Source organism: Periophthalmus magnuspinnatus, chromosome 22, assembly GCF_009829125.3.
Source record: "Periophthalmus magnuspinnatus isolate fPerMag1 chromosome 22, fPerMag1.2.pri, whole genome shotgun sequence".
Classification (NCBI taxonomy): domain Eukaryota; kingdom Metazoa; phylum Chordata; class Actinopteri; order Gobiiformes; family Gobiidae; genus Periophthalmus; species Periophthalmus magnuspinnatus.
The window spans coordinates 4,524,450-4,541,760 of NC_047147.1; the positions used below are offsets into that span (position 1 = coordinate 4,524,450).

The 17,311-nt window shown below is 42.7% G+C and overlaps 1 protein-coding gene across 2 annotated transcripts; it reads right to left on the reverse strand.

Moving 5' to 3' along the window:
• Positions 1-4,743: 4,743 nt before the first annotated feature.
• LOC117390418 (sex comb on midleg-like protein 4) lies at positions 4,744-16,469 on the reverse strand. Of its 2 annotated transcripts, none has more exons than XM_033988159.2 (8): positions 16,416-16,469; positions 13,116-13,343; positions 10,028-10,157; positions 8,783-8,983; positions 7,593-7,751; positions 5,875-6,066; positions 5,466-5,611; positions 4,744-4,869 (listed from the first exon to the last, which is right to left on the reverse strand). In XM_033988159.2, exons 2-8 carry the CDS (start codon positions 13,335-13,337, stop codon positions 4,744-4,746), a joined length of 1,176 nt encoding a protein of 391 aa, XP_033844050.1. In that variant the 5' UTR covers positions 13,338-13,343; positions 16,416-16,469. The 2 variants fall into 2 exon arrangements, with proteins under 2 accessions (XP_033844050.1, XP_055087085.1); XM_055231110.1 differs by having other exon boundaries at positions 7,578-7,751.
• Between the last annotated feature and the right edge of the window lie 842 nt (positions 16,470-17,311).

Here is a 17,311-nt window from a genome sequence, read left to right on the forward strand (position 1 = left end):
TATAGAATCTAAAATGTTGTAGTTTTAGGATTAACGTTTGTTTATGATTTATTTGAGGTGACAGATAGAGATATACAGCAGTGTTCGTTTATATCAGCAGCATATATTCGATTATTTTTGTATTTATTCATTTATTTTGTCATCTTTATTCATGGGAGCACTCAAACTCAAATTCACATTCCTACATATGCACCAGGGCTCTACCACTGAGCCACATAATTCGCACAGTACAGCTCATAGTATTGCTGATTAGACACGTGGCCACTAGATGGAGTCGTGAGCCTCTGCAGTATTTGCACACACTGCCTGATCTGTCTGGCTAATTGGATGAGAGACCAGAGCACCACAAGGGGGCAGCAGTGGCTCTATGGTAAACTGCTGTTGTGTCCTTTGGCAAGACACTTCCTCCACCTTGTCTAGTATGAATGTGGTGTGTGAGAGAGCATCAGTGTAGACTTTCGAAACCCAATGCGTGATTATTATTATTATTATTATTAAACACAAAATGAAATGAGATGTTGAATCGGTTTTATTGTGTTGTTTCTACATCCTCATAATGGGCGACCTCCCGTTTCCTCTTTCCACTTTGGGTCTTTCTAAAATTAGTTTTTGTTTGTTTTGTGTTGGCGGAGTAACCTGACCCCTCCATTACAACTGTAACTTGTCCCAAAGGGTCACTTCACCCCATCTAAAAGAGTTAACCCAATCTACCACATAGAACTCCAAATATGAAACCTTTATTTAACCAGAACAGTCCCACTGAGACCAGGAATCCAATTTACAAGAGTCCTTCTGACCCTACATGTTTTTAGTGGTAGAGGAAGCAGGAGCAGACACTGGGAGAATATGCAAACTTAGCCACGTTCACATGACTGAAAAGACCTCATGCTGAGCCCGGAACTATTCTATCCCATAATATAATGTAATATATCTGTATACATATCTTTGGTAGTGCTACAAAAATGGCCCTAAATGCCACTGCATGTGATCCTGAAGCACTATTCCGGTTTGGTGTGTCCACGTTCAGGCCTCGGACCAGGACAGAACTGGGTCAGTCCTGCTCAATGATGTGTTAAAGCAGAATAAGGCTCAGAGCCAAAAGGAAACAAAAGTCTGACCACTCAAATCTGGAACCAAAAGCATCACGAGGTAATGTACAGTATGGACACACAGGAGAGGGTCAGAGGAGAGGGTCAGAGGAGCAGAAAAGGGTGGCAGTGGAGCAGAGAAGAGGGTCAGAGGATGCAAAGGAGAGGGTCAGCAGACTCACTGGACAGCACTTGTTTTGAGTTGTTCCTTACTTTAATAATCACGTTACATTTGACACTTATGATGTACATCTCACAAACACAAATCAAACAGTAAATACATGATGAGAACTTTAGCACCAGCATTTGGATCAAGTCCCTCCTGTTTGGATCAAGTCCCTCCTGCTCCTCTGCAGAACCCACATCCACATGAACTCAAAGCACCTGAAGTCTGAGTCTCTCGAGTTGAGCAGTTCTGACACAAGCATTTTGACAAATAAAAATTAATTAGAATTGTATTTTGTTAAAGGCCCATATTACTTTATTTTCTGATCTCTGTTATAATGTAGTTTCCTCATCATAAACTAGGGATGCACCGATACCGATACCATGTGTCACTACTCATGTCAATGGGCCGATACCACCGGAACTGCGCTGCCTCTTATGTGACGTTCACAGCTCAGTGACCATAAAGAAGCACATTAATCTAATCTTTGATCACATGTGACTGTCTAAAGGATTTTATAGTTCACACTGTTATGATGTTAGCAGTTAGCTCGTTAGCTGGTGGTCTGCAATCACCCAGGTGTTTATCTAAATAAATCATATTGAAATTATACCTAACTACAGTGATTTCAGTAGAAATAAAACAGCCTCAAATAATATTCTAAGATGAAAAAGGAGGCTATACCATAAAAATCCTATGAAATTAATTTGTTTTACCACAGTAATCGAACACCTGTAAAAATGTCTGTTATCATATATATTTTGGCTGAATTCTTTTTCTCTGTTCCACCTTGTGATGTCATCATGTGGTAGTACAGGAAGTGCTCCACTGTGTTTTTAAACTCCATACACCTTCACTAAAATCATTTGGATCATTTCAGCTCTCGAATTGCCAATTTCTACTGAACTAAAGGTAAAAGGAGCATTTTGAGCTTTGGAGATGTAGACTAATAATAAAGTGTTACTCAAACATGTGTGAATGAAACAAAACACAACTCCATGTCTGTTTTGATGAGGTAACAGTATTATAACATGGATTAAACCTCACTAGAGTCAGTTTTGTGTAATATAGGACCCTTAAACAAATGCTAAAACTCAGACTTATATGGATGGAACAACTCATTAAACAACTAAGAAACAAATATATCTTCTCAGAAAATACTGTTACTGTTTAAATCAAGATTAATGTTCAGATTTCAGGTCACTTTAATTCATGAGTGTTTTTTGCAGAGAACTAAAGGCATGGCTTAAGCAGCATTCACTTACAAAGAGGTTAAAAAAGAACTATTATTATTATTATTATTATTATTATTATTATTATGATCTGTATAATTTTATAACATTTAAAGAGTTTTCTGAAGTGTGCGGAGCATTGGAGTCTATAGCCACAATGGTTTATAAAATGTTGGGATTTGCATACTGAGACATAATAAATAGAAGCTAATGTCCACAATACCTTTATATTTTATTCTATGGAGCTACAGTACTTGGAGTTGGAGTATTCTCTTCAGAGTTAAATACATTTAGTAAAGTCAATATAAAAATGATTATTTTAAATGGAATGCTCAAAATAAACAAAAACAAAAGTACAAAAATGTTTATAAAATGCACCATAATTAGATTTAATTAGGTTTTAATCTTATTTAATAATATCCGTGGGCTTCAAGTAATACAAAAGACCATTACTAATGCTATGGTCCATAACAAGAAAAACATCTGACTGAAACCTGTGAATACAACATTTAAGATAGATTCAATTGTTAAACCCAAACATCTGTAGTATTTTAAGATGTTTAAGCTAAAATAATGATCTAATGAAGTGAATGTATTTGGCAAAGTCGGCCATCTTTGCCGTAAGTCGGCCATCTTTGCCGTAAGCGTGCAAAACATCCATAGAGATGCATTAGACAAAACTTTATCAAAGTAAGTAACAGTTGCTGGGTGAATACATACAGAATGAGTTCATGTGAACGCTAGCTCCAATAGCACAGATCTTAAAGGAGCTTTACCTGATATTTTTAAGTAATCAGAGTGAGACTGCTGTGTACAGTCTGCTTCTAGTTAAAAAGTTTTTATATTGGCACCAAACCAGGAATTACAGCTGGTGTACTGTTAGCATGCTAAACCTTCAAATTTAGTTTAGTGACTCCTGATCTGGTCTCTGAAAGTTGTGAAAAGCACTTATCAACTCATTGCTGTGAATAATTAGGATTTTCTGAATGCATCAGGACAATAGACTGTATGTATAAATGGACATAGCTAACCTTCTAGCCGCCGCATTCCAAATAGGAAGTGAGTCTCACTCTAGATTGGCTCTTTGCTATGATACTCACTCCAAATATGAAACTGGCCTCCAAATTGGCCCCTATAACTGCTAGCCTCGATAAGTTTCATTTGACTGGAGCCGAATGCTGTGGGTGACGTCACACTCACTTAGTCCACTTCTTTAAACAGGCTGTGGTTAGGACAGTAAAAATCAGGTACAGCGCCTTTAAAATCTCCATTGGTTTAACATTAGGCTAACTTAGATTTTGTGAAGTATGACGAAACAATCCTTGTCTATTTAAATGAGTGAAGATGTAAACATGGGTCATATAAAACGTCATTCAGGCTGGCCAGGCTCTTTGGCAGATCTGCAGCGTTACTGAAAACTTAGCACCAGAATCCTCATTATTTAAAACCAGAACAGACACAGAGCCAGACCAGTGTGAATTATATTATAAATAAAATAAAAAAAAACAGCCTGATGCCGTTGCGTGCTGTAAATAAAGTGTATAAATGTCATGATGTCAGTTTCCCTGTCCTCCCGTGCTCTCTCCCCCTCCCCTACCTGTGTGTCTGGAGCTGGGTGGAGTGCCTGACTCCTCCCGTGCACACCTGGGGTGCATCAGCCTAATCACCACCACCTGCTGCTGAGTACAAGAAGGCTTGGCAGTCTACACTCGGTGCCAGACCGTCCGCGTGTAAAACGTGAATGTTTCTTGCTAAGCTTTGTTATATGGTACTTTCCTGCAAATGCTCATTTGGATTTATGCACCCTCCAGATTCCTGCCTCTACTCGCCCAGCTCCTGCCGCCACGTTCCAGTCCCGGTATCGCTTCCAGCTCGTCTTGTCTCCTGCTCGTCTCGTCTCCTGCTCGTCTCGTCTCCAGCTCGTCTCGTCTCCTGCTCGTCTCGTCTCCTGCTCGTCTCGTCTCCTGCTCGTCTCGTCTCCTGTCCGGTCCTGGTCTCTGGTTTGTCACCCGCTCCCCGCTCTGGTCTTCGTCTGCTCCGCCCGCCCTGGTACCGCACCTGCTTCTATCCCCGTCCTGGTCCTGTCCTGCCCGCCTCTACCTGCACCGCACCCGCCTGACCCGTCTCCCGCTCCCCGGTTCCTGTACCTGCTCTTGTGACCTGTTTAAAGACTGCATTTTCACCGCTGTAAATAAACACTGTTAAAACTGCTCTGGTCTGCATCCTTTGGTCCTATCCGCACCGTTACGACAATAAATCAGAATTTGCTTTGTTTGAGTTTGTCAATGTGGTAACAGAGCTTCAGAGCTGGACCCAGTTTCAGACCGAGGTACTTCATGATCATGTCACTCTTCAACAGAAGCAGGGCATTTCCATCGATCTCCTGAAACACAAACATTTGGCACATTTACTTTTAGGTGGTTCTCACGTTAGTGGCTCTGTGGAGCGCCCCCCAGTGGCTCTAGATTTAGTTCTGTTTACTTTTGGTTACATACACCAGCATCATTCACCCCAAACACCAGCTGATCAGAGAACTTATCTCCATGACAACAAGCTTCAAGAGACAGAGCCCCGTGAACACACACACATGCTCACTTCACCTGTGTACACACACACTTTCCCTGTACACGGAGGGCTTTCACCTGAGACTATGTGAAGAAGGAGAAAATGACACACAGACAGACCCAGGTTCAGCTGCGCAGAGACGCAAGTGGAGACTGCCTCGTCGGACTCACACTCTGGAGCGAGTGCCGCTCTGAAACCTCCTGTTTGAAGCTCGGAGCTTTTACTGTGGTCCAGAGCGAGAATGCTGTGTTCACACCGGCCCAAACACCGCTCTCAGAGAGAATGGTCTTTTATGTTGACCTGAGGTAGTGTGAAAATGACCTTATACTGTTCATTAAACGTTCTAGGACTAAACTAGGACTAAACCAGTAGGATTCACAGAAAAAGGCCCAGAGTGAAGCTTTAGTGAGTTACGTGTTTCCTGAAGAGCTCTGCGTGGGGTCCAAGGGCCTGAGGGTCGGCGTCTCTGATGAACCACACCACGTCGTCCACGCTCCAGGATGACGGCTCACGGCTCAGGGCCCGAGGCTCCTGAGGCTCAGAGGTGCCGCTGTACACTCCTACAAACACACACACAAGTTTAATGCCACTGTGAAACATTCCAGGCAAAGCAATAATATCTCCATGGAAACAAGTTGATGGCAGACCCTCCACTAGAGAAGTTAAATAGAGCACAGAACATGGTAAGCGTTCTAGGGCTAAACCACAACTAAACCAGGACCAAACCCGGACCAAACAAGGACTAAACCAGGACTAAACAAAGACTAAGTTAAGAGTAAGCATTATTCTTGCAGTACACTTCCAGACTCCCTCCCTCGCTCACCGTTCCTATTTCCCTCAGGCTGCCTGCAGGTGCTGATGGAGCTGTTATTAAACTGCTGTGATCTGAAGCCATAGGCCGGTTTAGGGGAGAATGAGGAGCCGATGGAGCCGAAAGCCGAGTCCCCTGGGTCCACAGAGTACCTCTTGCCCTCTGGAGGCTCTGAGCGGTACTCCTCCTGAAGAGGCTCCTCTGCTGTAACAGAGACAGGTCCATTTTAATACAAGTGTCATTTTCAACACAAAACGTGAGGAGGACTTAAGGCTGCAACTATAGAGTATATTAGCAGTCGAATGACAGCTGATTTCAATTAGAAAATATGTCATCATAATAATTGTTGGTACAAACCGCAGACTGTAAAAAGAAGTGGAGTGAGTGGGTGTGACGTCACCCACAGTGTTCGGCTCCAAATGAAGCTCATGAAGGCTAACAGGTATAGGAGCCAATTTGGAGCAGAGTTCAATATTTGGAATTCTAACCACGAGTATCATAGCAACCAAAGAGCCAATCTGGAGCGAGGCTGTCGAAGGTACATACCGCTGATTAAGCATGGAGTGGGCGCTTAGCAATGCTGTCATTCAAATCTGTTGCTAACGCTAGCGGGAGTGACCTTTGGGGAAAGAAGGTGCCTGATTTGTGTGTTATTAATGTTCATATCTTGATTTACAGACACAATAGTGAAATAAAAAAAACAGGATCATGTAGAGCGGGTTAATACGAACATTTTAAGACCAAAATGACGAGTCTGACAGCAGCAGTTACAGTGAGAGGGGACACAGTTTTTCAATGGAAAGTGAATTGGAACCAGAGTTGATGGAGCTGGAAGCACACCCATGATCCCTTCCTGTTTGGAATGCAGCAGCTAGCAGGTTAGCTGTGTCCATTTATATATACAGTCAATGGTTGTAACTCTTATAAATTTACATTATAAAAACAATACAAAGCTTGAGATCAAACATCTAAAAGTGACTGTTTGATTATTATCGTAGTATCAAAATTGATACCGAAAATCAAAACTTCAGTATCAAAATATAGTTCTGATTTTTTGTAATGTGACAACAGTACAGCAGTGACAAAGGAAAAACTACCGGTAACTCTAAAAGTCAGGTACCACCTGAGTGAGGGAGGCTTTGATTAAACAGACAGATACTGTCTGAGTATTGATTAAAGGTGTTGTATATTACACAAGATGGACTTTTGTGAGCTTTAAGCCATGTTATAATGCTTTTACGTCCTCAAAAACATACCTGGAGTTGTGTTTCATTCACATATGTTTGAGTGACACTATTATTAGTCTGTCTACAACACAAAAGCTCAAAATGCTTCATTCCACCTTGTGATGTCATAAAGTAGAAGTTTTAAAGTTAACAGCTCCTTTTAGCTTTAGTTCAGTAGAGATTGGCAATTCCAGGTCTGAAATCATCCAAATGATTCTAGTGAAGATGTGTGGAGTTTAAAAACACAGTGGAGCACTTCCTGTATTATCACATGATGACATCACGAGGTGGAACAGAGAGTTTTCAGTTTGAGAGAAGAACTGCCTAAATATGCAGGGTTTGTGAGTTAAACATGTGTGAATGAACCAAAACACAACTCCAAGTCTGTTTGTGATGAGGAAACCACATTAGAACAAAGAGGAAAGATAGTCATATGGGCCCTTTAAATAAACGATTACAGGAGTACCATCTGAGTATTGATTACATAACCTAATAGCAGAGTACCGTCTGAGTATGCGGCGCCACTGTGCTGACCGATGGGCGTGTCACTGAACAGGTTTTCACAGTGCAGGCTCCGGCAGAGTTTCTTGAGGAAGCGCAGCACGTAGTCGATGCTGTTGACCACAGGGAGGCTGAGCAGGTGCTGTTTCCCATCGAACGTTGCTTTAAAAGAACAACAGGGACAATCAGACCCTTAAACTCTCAAATCACATCTGACAACACTGGAACCAAGGCTAGAGTGCTAGGCATGTGAAGATACAAAATATGTAAATACAAGCTCATCCAAGCCGCTTCTTCAGTTCTGGTCAGATTCCTGCTGAACACTGCCTTATATCTGTCTAGCTACACTGAAGCTAACTCACCTGTTTGTTAACAGTTTCTGTTTGTTAGCTAGCAACCTTAAGTGTAAACTGATGAATAGATATAAGGCAGTGTCCACCAGTGATCTGACCAGACCTTCACTCTAAAACTTTTGGCCCAGTTACAGATTTGAATTTTTCTTTCACTATGGATCATACCTGGACGACTGAAGGATACACACACAATAGAAACAAAAACAAACTTTTCCCAGTAGTGCAAGGAAAAAGTCCATGCAATAAATACTGATCCTAAAAATGGTTCTCATCATGATAGGCCTAACAGCAGGAGAGCAAATTCAACATGAGGGAAAAGACGTAAAACCACGTTCACCAACCAGAGGTTAGAGGATCGATTCCCGCTCAGACTAGGTTCTGTCGTTGTGCCTAGTATGAATGTGGTGCATGAGCGAGTATTGGTGGTGATCGGAGCCACAGACAGACAGCCTTGCTTTTGTCAATCTGGCTTCAGTAGCTGTTTGGATCCTTGTTAATCTGCTATAGTACTGTAATTAATAATAATTAATAATTAATTCATTCATTTGTCCACTCTGCCTGTATTTTATGTGGTCCACTTTGCCTGTATGTTATGTGGCACATTTGTCCACTTTGTCCGTATGTTATGTGGTCCACTTTGTCCGTATGTTATGCGCTCCACTTTGTCCGTATGTTATGCGCTCCACTTTGTCCGTATGTTATGTGGAGAGTGGTTGTTGGGAGTCTGTCTGAGGACTAAAAGAGGCTATATCTAAACTTTTACGTATTCTTGTCTTTTCATTTTATGTTTTGTTCATTCATTTTATCTGAAATGGTGCTTGTTGCGTTCCTGGTGCATACCTGATATCTTTTCTCCTCCGTAGCCCTGTGTGAGGAGGGTGAAGACGTTCTTCTGTTGGAAGGCGCTGTCGATGCAGCCCTGTACGGCCTGCTGCAGGACCACAGAGGGCCGATCCGGGCCAAAGTGCTCCGGGAGCAGGCGGATCTTCTTGCGGTCCAGGTTTGGCCCAGTGTTGGCCTGTTTATTGATGTAGATGCAAACTGCAGAGACACGAAGAGACATTATGAGACATAACAATAGTAGTTGTGTCTGTGCAGTGTCTGTGAGGGGAGGTGTATTGTTACATTTACTCAAATTTCCCTGGGACAGTAAAGTAGCCTATATATATATGTGTGTGTTCAACTTGATCCAGCCCTATGTTTGGTTCAGTTCCAGCCATAGACTGTATATATAAAGGGACATAGCTAACCTGCTAGCCACTGTGTTCCAAACAGTGATCATGGGCGCGCTTCCAGCTCCATCAGCTCCAATTCACTTTACCCTGTAAAACTGTGGTCCCTCTCTCTGTAACGCTATCAGCCTCATCATTTTGGTTCATATTAACCTGCTCTACATGATCCTGGGGTTTTTATTTTACTATTTTGTCCTTAAATGAAGATATGAAAATTAAAAACAAACAACTCAAGCGCCTTCTTTCCCTGAGGTCGCTCCCACTAGTGTTAGCAACAGGTTTGACTGACAGCATTGCTAAATACCCGCTCCCTGCTAACCCAGCAGCGTGGGTGGGAAGGGGGCGTTACCTTCAACAGCCTCGCTCTGAATGGGCCCTTTGGTTGCTATGATACTCGCGGTCAGCATTCCAAATATGGAACTCAGCTCCAAATTGGCCCCCCCACAGCGGTCGGCTGTGGGGGGGCCACTTAGTCCTTCTTTATACAGTTTGTGGTTCCAGCTCTGACTAGGGCATAATTCCCTTTGTTTAAACGTGGTGTGTCGATGGCCGGTGGTCATCAGATGCAGTAGGAAAAAAATGGCAGCTGTACTTCCATCTGTCAGCTCCAGGACAGCTGTGGATACAGTACAGTACTATAACCACCAGAGTTAGAGGTGAGCCAAGTACAAGTTTTTAGTGGTAGAAGAAACCGAAACACCAGGGGCTCAAACCCAAGACCTCGTTGCTGTGGGGCTGGAGCACTAACCACTGTGCCACTTCTTACTAAAATACTTGTTCACTAAAATAATTGTTCACTTGACAGATTTATGTTTTTTGTCTCTTTGTGTCTCTCTGTGTGTCCATCTCTGACCTGTGAGGACCTGCGGCGTAGCAGAGTGGGGGACAGTGGCAGCGTCCTGGGGGATGGAGCTCATGTCCGGCTCTGGAGTGCTGCTTGGAGGAGAGATCGCCAAAGGAGTCATCACCATCCTCGGCTTCAGCTGAAACAACAGGGACAGTAAACAGACACATTCAATAAGATGGACTCACAGGGATTTACACAGCAGGATCTGAGGTGTGTTCACACACAACCAAACACGTTTGCATCAGAATTAAACCAACGCAAACCAAGATCACGTAAGTGTGAATCCTTAGAAAGAACTTCAGATGAAAGCTACTGTATGTGGAGGCTTCTCATAACATAGAAAACACCCTGTATCTCGCCTGTTTTCTTCATAAAAAAAACTTGACACTCCCTCCATACTGATGTTCATGTGTCAATATTTACTCTTTCACCCCTTCAAATCCGTGAAAACTAAGACAGAGACAATGTGCTCAGCCCTGATACATAAAATACTAACTACTGACCCCTAACCTATAACCAATGACCCTGACCCTAACCCTGACCATAACCTTACCCCTGACTCCAAACCTAAACCCTAACCCTAACTAAACTACAGGGTTACTAGTTTTTATGCGGAATAAGACCCCAACAACCCCACAGGAAGGGCATCTGACACACAGATGAGAAGAGGAGCGAGGAGGAGACCTGACAGAGTTTCATGTTCTTTATTTACAGCTGAGCGTTCCAGTTTCAGACAGCGCAGTGCTTCAGTGCAGCTGCAGCAGATGTTAAGTCTCTCTGTTTTACACTGGGGTCCCACAAAACCTGAAGGGCACAGAGCCTCAAAGTCTGCTGCATTTTTAAACAAGAGAGCAAGAGGTGGACCAGGGCTAAAAAAGGACTGAACCAAGTCTAAACCCAGGACTAAAACTAGACTAAACCAGGACTGAACCAGGACTAAAACATGACTACACAATGTCTAAACCAGGACTAAACCAAGACTGAACCAGGACTTAACCAGGACTGAATGAGGACTGAACCAGGACTAAAGCAGGAGTAAACCAAGACTGAACCAGGACTAAACCAGAACGAAAAGAGGACTGAACCAGGACTAAAGCAGGACTAAACCAAGTCTAAACCAGGACTGAACCAGGACTGAATGAGGACTGAACCAGGACTGAACCAGGACTGAACCAGAACTGAACCAGGACTAAATCTATTACGCCATACCACTTTGAGAACTCCTGATCTGATCTCTACGAAGACACACTGTTCTAACATGTGCAGAATGTGGCTTGGCTTTGTCTTCCTGAAATAAGCAGGGATGTCCCTGAAAAAGACGTTGCTTGGATGGCAGACCATCACAGAGGCACTAACACACCCCCGGACCATCACAGAATCACTGACACACCCCCGGACCATCACAGAGGCACCGACACACCCCCGGACCATCACAGAGGCACCGACACACCTCAGGACCATCACAGAGGCACCGACACACCCCCGGACCATCACAGAGGCTTTTGAACTTTGTGCTGATAATAATCTGGATGGTCCTTTTCCTCTTTGTCCCGCAGGACACGACGTTCATATTTTCCAAAAACAATTTGAAATGTGCACTCATCAGACCACAGCACACTTTTCCACTTTGTGTCAGTCCATCTCAGGTGAGCTCAGGTCCAGAAAAGCCGGCGGTGTTTCTGGGTGTTGTTGATATGTGGCTTTGGCTTTGCATGGTACAGTTTTAACTTGCACTTGGACATGTAGCGACGAACTGTGTTAACTGACAATGGTTTCCTGAAGTGTTCCTGAGCCCATGTGGTAATATTCTTTACACATTCATGTCTGTTTTTAATACAGTACCACCTGAGGGGTCGAAGGTCTCAGCTTTGACGCTTACGTGCAGAGATTTCTCCAGATTCTCTGAATTTTTTGATGATATTAAGTACTGTAGATGATGAAATCCCTAAATTCCTTGCAATTGTACGTTGAGAAACGTTGTTCTTGGACTGTTGGACTATTTGCTCATGCAGTTGTTCAAAGTGGTGACCCTCGCCCCATCCTTGCTTGTGAATGACTGAGCCCTTTGGAGATGCTCCTTTTATACCCAATCATGACACTCACCTGTTTCCAATGAACCTGTCTGTGTCTAAATTAGGCCTAAAACATTGTGAAGTTCAATATATCACTGCAGTAAATATAGACGACAAACAGTAATATTGAAACTCATTTATGCCACTGACACAAAAACCCAAGAGCAGATTTAAACCAGAAAAACTGCTCTAAATCTACAATACTGTTCAAAATCATGAGCTGCAAGAAATAAACAGCAAAATTTAGTCGTTAGTTTGAGTCTGTAATGAGTCAAACAAGTTATTTATTCAAACTTTTACAACTTAAATCTGATCATATAGACACAAAATAACCATAAATGTCCAAGTAGAGCAAAGAAAAAGTAACACAATAAATACCGACCCAACAAAAATATAGTTCCATCTTTGATATACAGAACCATAAATTTATACAGGGATTATTGTGACCGGTCTAATCTAAATATAAAGCCTTTTATTGCTAGTTGTTACCGTTATCATGATGACAAATCTTTGCTTTTGCCTCTGAAAGTGCTTAGGAACTCATCACTGTGAATAATAACGATGCTCAGAATGCATAAGGTAAACGAGGAGTACCTAAGCTGTACTGGGAGGAGTAAAGGGGAGAGTAAGGAGGGAAGAGGGGCGGGGTCTGGAGGACTAAACGGGAGGACCAAACTCCGCCCCTACAATCAGGTTTTTGTAATCAGAAACACCTGGCTTTAATCAGGGCAGTCTTGCGTGATGTAACCAGCTACTTGAAATCGCAGAGACCACTAAAGGCAGCACACACTTAAATCTAGAAATTTTTAACCAAGCAGCAAATTTACCTAGTTTAAACTAAAGCTGCCAAAACATGAGAAAGTGTAGATAATGCTTTGAACACCTTATGCACAGTTTAGCAGTGACAAAGTCTCAGATTAGCAAAAATTAAAAAAAACTACAACACCAGGTATGTTTTGGATGAGTAAACATTATAATATGGACAAAATTTACAGCCCCAGGTCCCCTCTCAAAGCACTCACCTTGAACCCAGGCTTGCGTCCCCTCTTCTTGGGCACTTTGATCGGGGGCAGGGAGTCGGGGTAGCGGTTTGCGAAGTCCATCTTAACCAGATTCCGGAGGAGGGGGGGTCTTCCTCTCTTTCGTCCTGGGATCTTGCCGGTCGGAGCGGGGATGAAGGAGGAGGGAGCTACCGCAGCCTGCATGTCACTATTGTCCTTCTGAGCCGAGGCAGGAACACTCATCTGGAGCTGAGACAGAAAGATTCAAACTATAAGAGTAGTGTTATCACAATACTAAAATTTCTTCTTCGATACCAGATACCAATTCCAAAACCATGATGATAATAAAAATACTCTTTCTTTAGACAGTAGAATGTGATTTTCCACATTAAATGGTAGTACTTTCTTTTCTACTCCCATATGTCTTATATGTGTGTAATCCCTCAGTGTCCAGTAGGTTCATAGTGGTCCATGGTGTATACTAGTCTATGTGTCTTATACTTGTGAACGATACAGCTCAAGATCATTCTAAAGATATTCAGGAAAGGTTAATTTCTTTCCTGTCAGTGGGACATTTTTAGCATCAATACCTGCTCAAACGAGTATCTAGTTTTGATACTAGTTTTTTTTTAGTAATGATTAGTAACTGATTTTCGAAACTTTTGAGGTGTCCACTGTCATATTGCTGACATCTTTTTATCTATCTGTAGACTCCAGATGCACGTGTCACTCCTGCTGTACTTGTTTGCTTGTTGTCCTGTCACAAAAACTCACCAAATAATGATGTTCATCCATAAAATCCATAAGAATTTCCATATTTATTTGTATCGAAAACAGAGAGTAACTGACCTCAAGCTAGCACTAGACCAATGAAACACCAGGAAAGTCTTTAAGGCCACCTAGCGCTGCTTCTGATTGGTCATCTTTACAGTCAGTCTCTACTTTAGCCAATCTCTGTATATAATTACTCATCTTGGTCTTGTTTACTTCCTAAAACAAAGGGAAAACTTTGTAGCTCCTCTGATTGAGGCGAGAAAGCTGAGTCGGATCTGTCACCTGCTAAGACTCACATTAAAATAACGAGCCCTGTTACACTGACACCAACTATATCAGCATTACAGCAGAGGAAAGAGTCATTAGCTAGATTACTCATTACTGGTAAAAATAACCATGTCCAACCAGGATGAGGAGCTCAGTCACACTGGAGGAGCTCAGAGTAGAGCTGCTGCTCCTCCACATTGCAAGGAGCCAGTTGACGTGGCTCGGGCATCTGTACAGGATGCCCCATGGATGCCTCCCTAGGAAAGTGTTGCGGGCATGTCCCACCGGGAGGGGGCCTCGGGAAAGCCCCAGGAGCCCCTACTTAGACTGCTGCCCCCGGATGGATTGTAAAAATAACGCTGTTAGTAACACTGTTATACATATACACATATACACATTATAAAACATGTTATTCCAAACACTGATAAGAAGGGACCCACAGTTGGCTCTTATTCTGATGAGAAGGTAAGATATAGTTATGAGATGAAGACTAATCTATCTGTCTTATTTTTCTCATGCTAATCTGATGGAGCCAGTCACTGAGTTTGTGTAGCTACATCTGGTGTTTTGGTTTGGTTTGGCAGATATACAGTTAGTTTATCTACATTGTGTGAATAGCAGCTTGTTGTGAACTGGAGACCTGTTGTGTCTCTGCAGTGGTATCACCAATAGAGTTATGGTTATGAGGTAATGTGTGACTTGTTCACAAGCTAGATTTACGTAAGCCATGACGACATAGTGATCACTGTTAGCGTTATTAGCAACTCACGAGTTTACCAACATAATGTAATCAAAATGGAATCAAAGTTCTTTCTGGAGAGGAAGGCTGCACAAGCCTCAGGGAATGCACACAACACTGTAGCTGGAGTTCCACTTCACGCTAGATGTGGCACACTAGTACAACAACTCTGTAACTTGCACGATGCTCCTTTAAAAATAAAGCCAATTGATTTAAAAAATAAAATAATAATAATAAAATGTAAAATAAAATAAAAAAATCTATGTTTACACTAAAATTGGACATTGTAAAATAAACTGACAGTAAAAGTGTTGAATAAATATCATACACTTTCAATTATTCATTGTGTTGTGGCATCACTAAAGTTTAATAATAGTAAACTAATACACTCAGATGGTAGAATGTTTGTCCACTGATCTGAAGGTTGGTGGTTTGAATCCTGCTCTCAACATGAACATCATTGTTTGAGTGGTCAGATCCACTGATCCACAGGTCGGCGGTGCGATTCCAGCTCCCACAGATGAATGCTGTTGTTGTGTCCTTGGGCAACCCACCTCACTCCAGTGTCTGTGTGCACTGGTGTATGAATGTGTGTATGTGAATGTGTGGGTGGTTTCTTGATGTAAAGTACTTTGACATTTGAAAATGGAAAAGTGCTGTATAAAAATGTCACTATTTAAAAATGCAAAGATTCAGTCCATCAGTTTATTGTGAATCTAATCTTGGAAAAATCAGACCATAAACTATTTTAAATGATTGAACACTGCGTCAAGTTCTACACTATTAGAATCCATTATCATATTACAGATAATGAGAGATGCTTGGTTCAAACTATGGGAAACAATGGCCGGGCAGCAGCTGACACTAAAATAGACTGCAGCATGATATAGTGCAATGCGGATCACAGACAATTTATAGCGGGAAAGCAACGCGCACTTTTAGCACAACACAAGACATGCTCTAATGAAAACAGACAATATGATAATAATAATAATAATAATAATAATAATCTCTGCAATTCATTGGTAACTACCTGAATAATTGTGCACGCCCTATTGTTTTAAATTCCCCACGAGTAAATGTGAACTAAAGGTGGAAAAACAGCTCTCAATGCGGGTCCAAACAATGCAATCTTGTCCTTATTAGATGTCTGTTTTGGACATAGCAGTCTCTCTTCATATAGTGTAATATTGCAGGCTGCAGACTCCTCATTAACCAGATGCATTCAGCAGTGTGTGTGGAGGCAAAGCAGAGGGAGGGGGGTCTCACTTCTCCATAGCTACACTGTACATGAATTACTGCTGCAATTATAGATTTTTAGCCCGTTTCTCTGCTGAATATTTACAAAAATGCCACAAAACGAGCCAGATGCAAGCGTGCGAAGCTAGCCGGTACAAACCCATGGAAGCGCTGCTATCACATGCTAACACCACAAAACACAGCACTGTTAACAAGATAACCCAATATAACGCGGGCTAAATTAATCATATTCGCTTTTAAATGCACGCACCATCTTGAATAAATAAGAAAAAGCTTCCTACCTGTGTTATTCGCTGTTTCTGATTTATTTAGCAGGCGTCCAGATGTTCAAAATGCAAGAGGAAGCGCGCATAGGATGTTATTGTATGAGCGCTGTAAGCTAACGCCGTAGACAGGCGCGAGGACGGGACGGCAGCGTCAAAGCGGCACTACGGACTCACCATCCAAAATAAACACGAACCGGAGCAAGCCCTCTGCCTCTGCCGCTTCTGCCTGTGCCGCTTTCGCCTGTGCTTCTGCCGCGTCTGCCGCTGCCGCCTGGGTTATCCGCGCTTCCGCTTCTGCCTCCAGATGTAATAAATGTCAAAGCTGAGTCCCCTCTATGAACGCGCGCGTGTGTGGTTAGTTTTTAAGAGACAGACAGTCAGCGGTGTGTGCGCGGGTTGTGCGCGGTGTGTGCGCGGTGTGCGGTAATGGTTAGACGCGTGCGGAGGGCGGCGTGTGTGCGGTACGAGCGCGGTGTGTGGCAGTGCAGACAGCGGCGTGTGTGCGCTGTGTGTGCGTCTCTTGGTGGAGACAGAGGCAGGAGGAGAGGAGGGCTCCGCTGTTGTCATGGCAACACGGCTGTAAGCTGCTCGCGCTGAACTGGGCCGTGTTTTGTCTGCTGCCGCTGCACCGGGATAAAATTAGAAACCGAAGCCGGACAAACACGCACAAAAGCGGCTGGGGTGAGGTGAAAACGCCGTGGTGTCCTTTCCGTTTTTCCCTCAAATAATAATAACAGATATAAAAGAAAGAAAAAAAAGGTGCACCATGTAACTTTTCTTGTGGGTCCGCCGTCTACTTCTCCACGGAGATATTACTCTTGGAATGTTCCTCAATGGGGCATTACACTTAAATCACAGTTGCTTTTTTTAATACCTTGATAAACATGCATTCTTGCTGTACATGGAAAAAA

Excerpts from the sequence above, each read along its gene's own strand:
- LOC117390418 (XM_055231110.1), bottom strand. The coding sequence starts at position 13,337 with ATGAGTGTTCCTGCCTCGGCTCAGAAGGACAATAGTGACATGCAGGCT. Across the intron at positions 8,984-10,027 it reads TACGCCGCAGGTCCTCACAG|TTTGCATCTACATCAATAAA; the intron begins GTCAGAGATGGA and ends GTGTCTCTGCAG. Across the intron at positions 7,752-8,782 it reads CGGAGGAGAAAAGATATCAG|CAACGTTCGATGGGAAACAG; the intron begins GTATGCACCAGG and ends GTTCTTTTAAAG.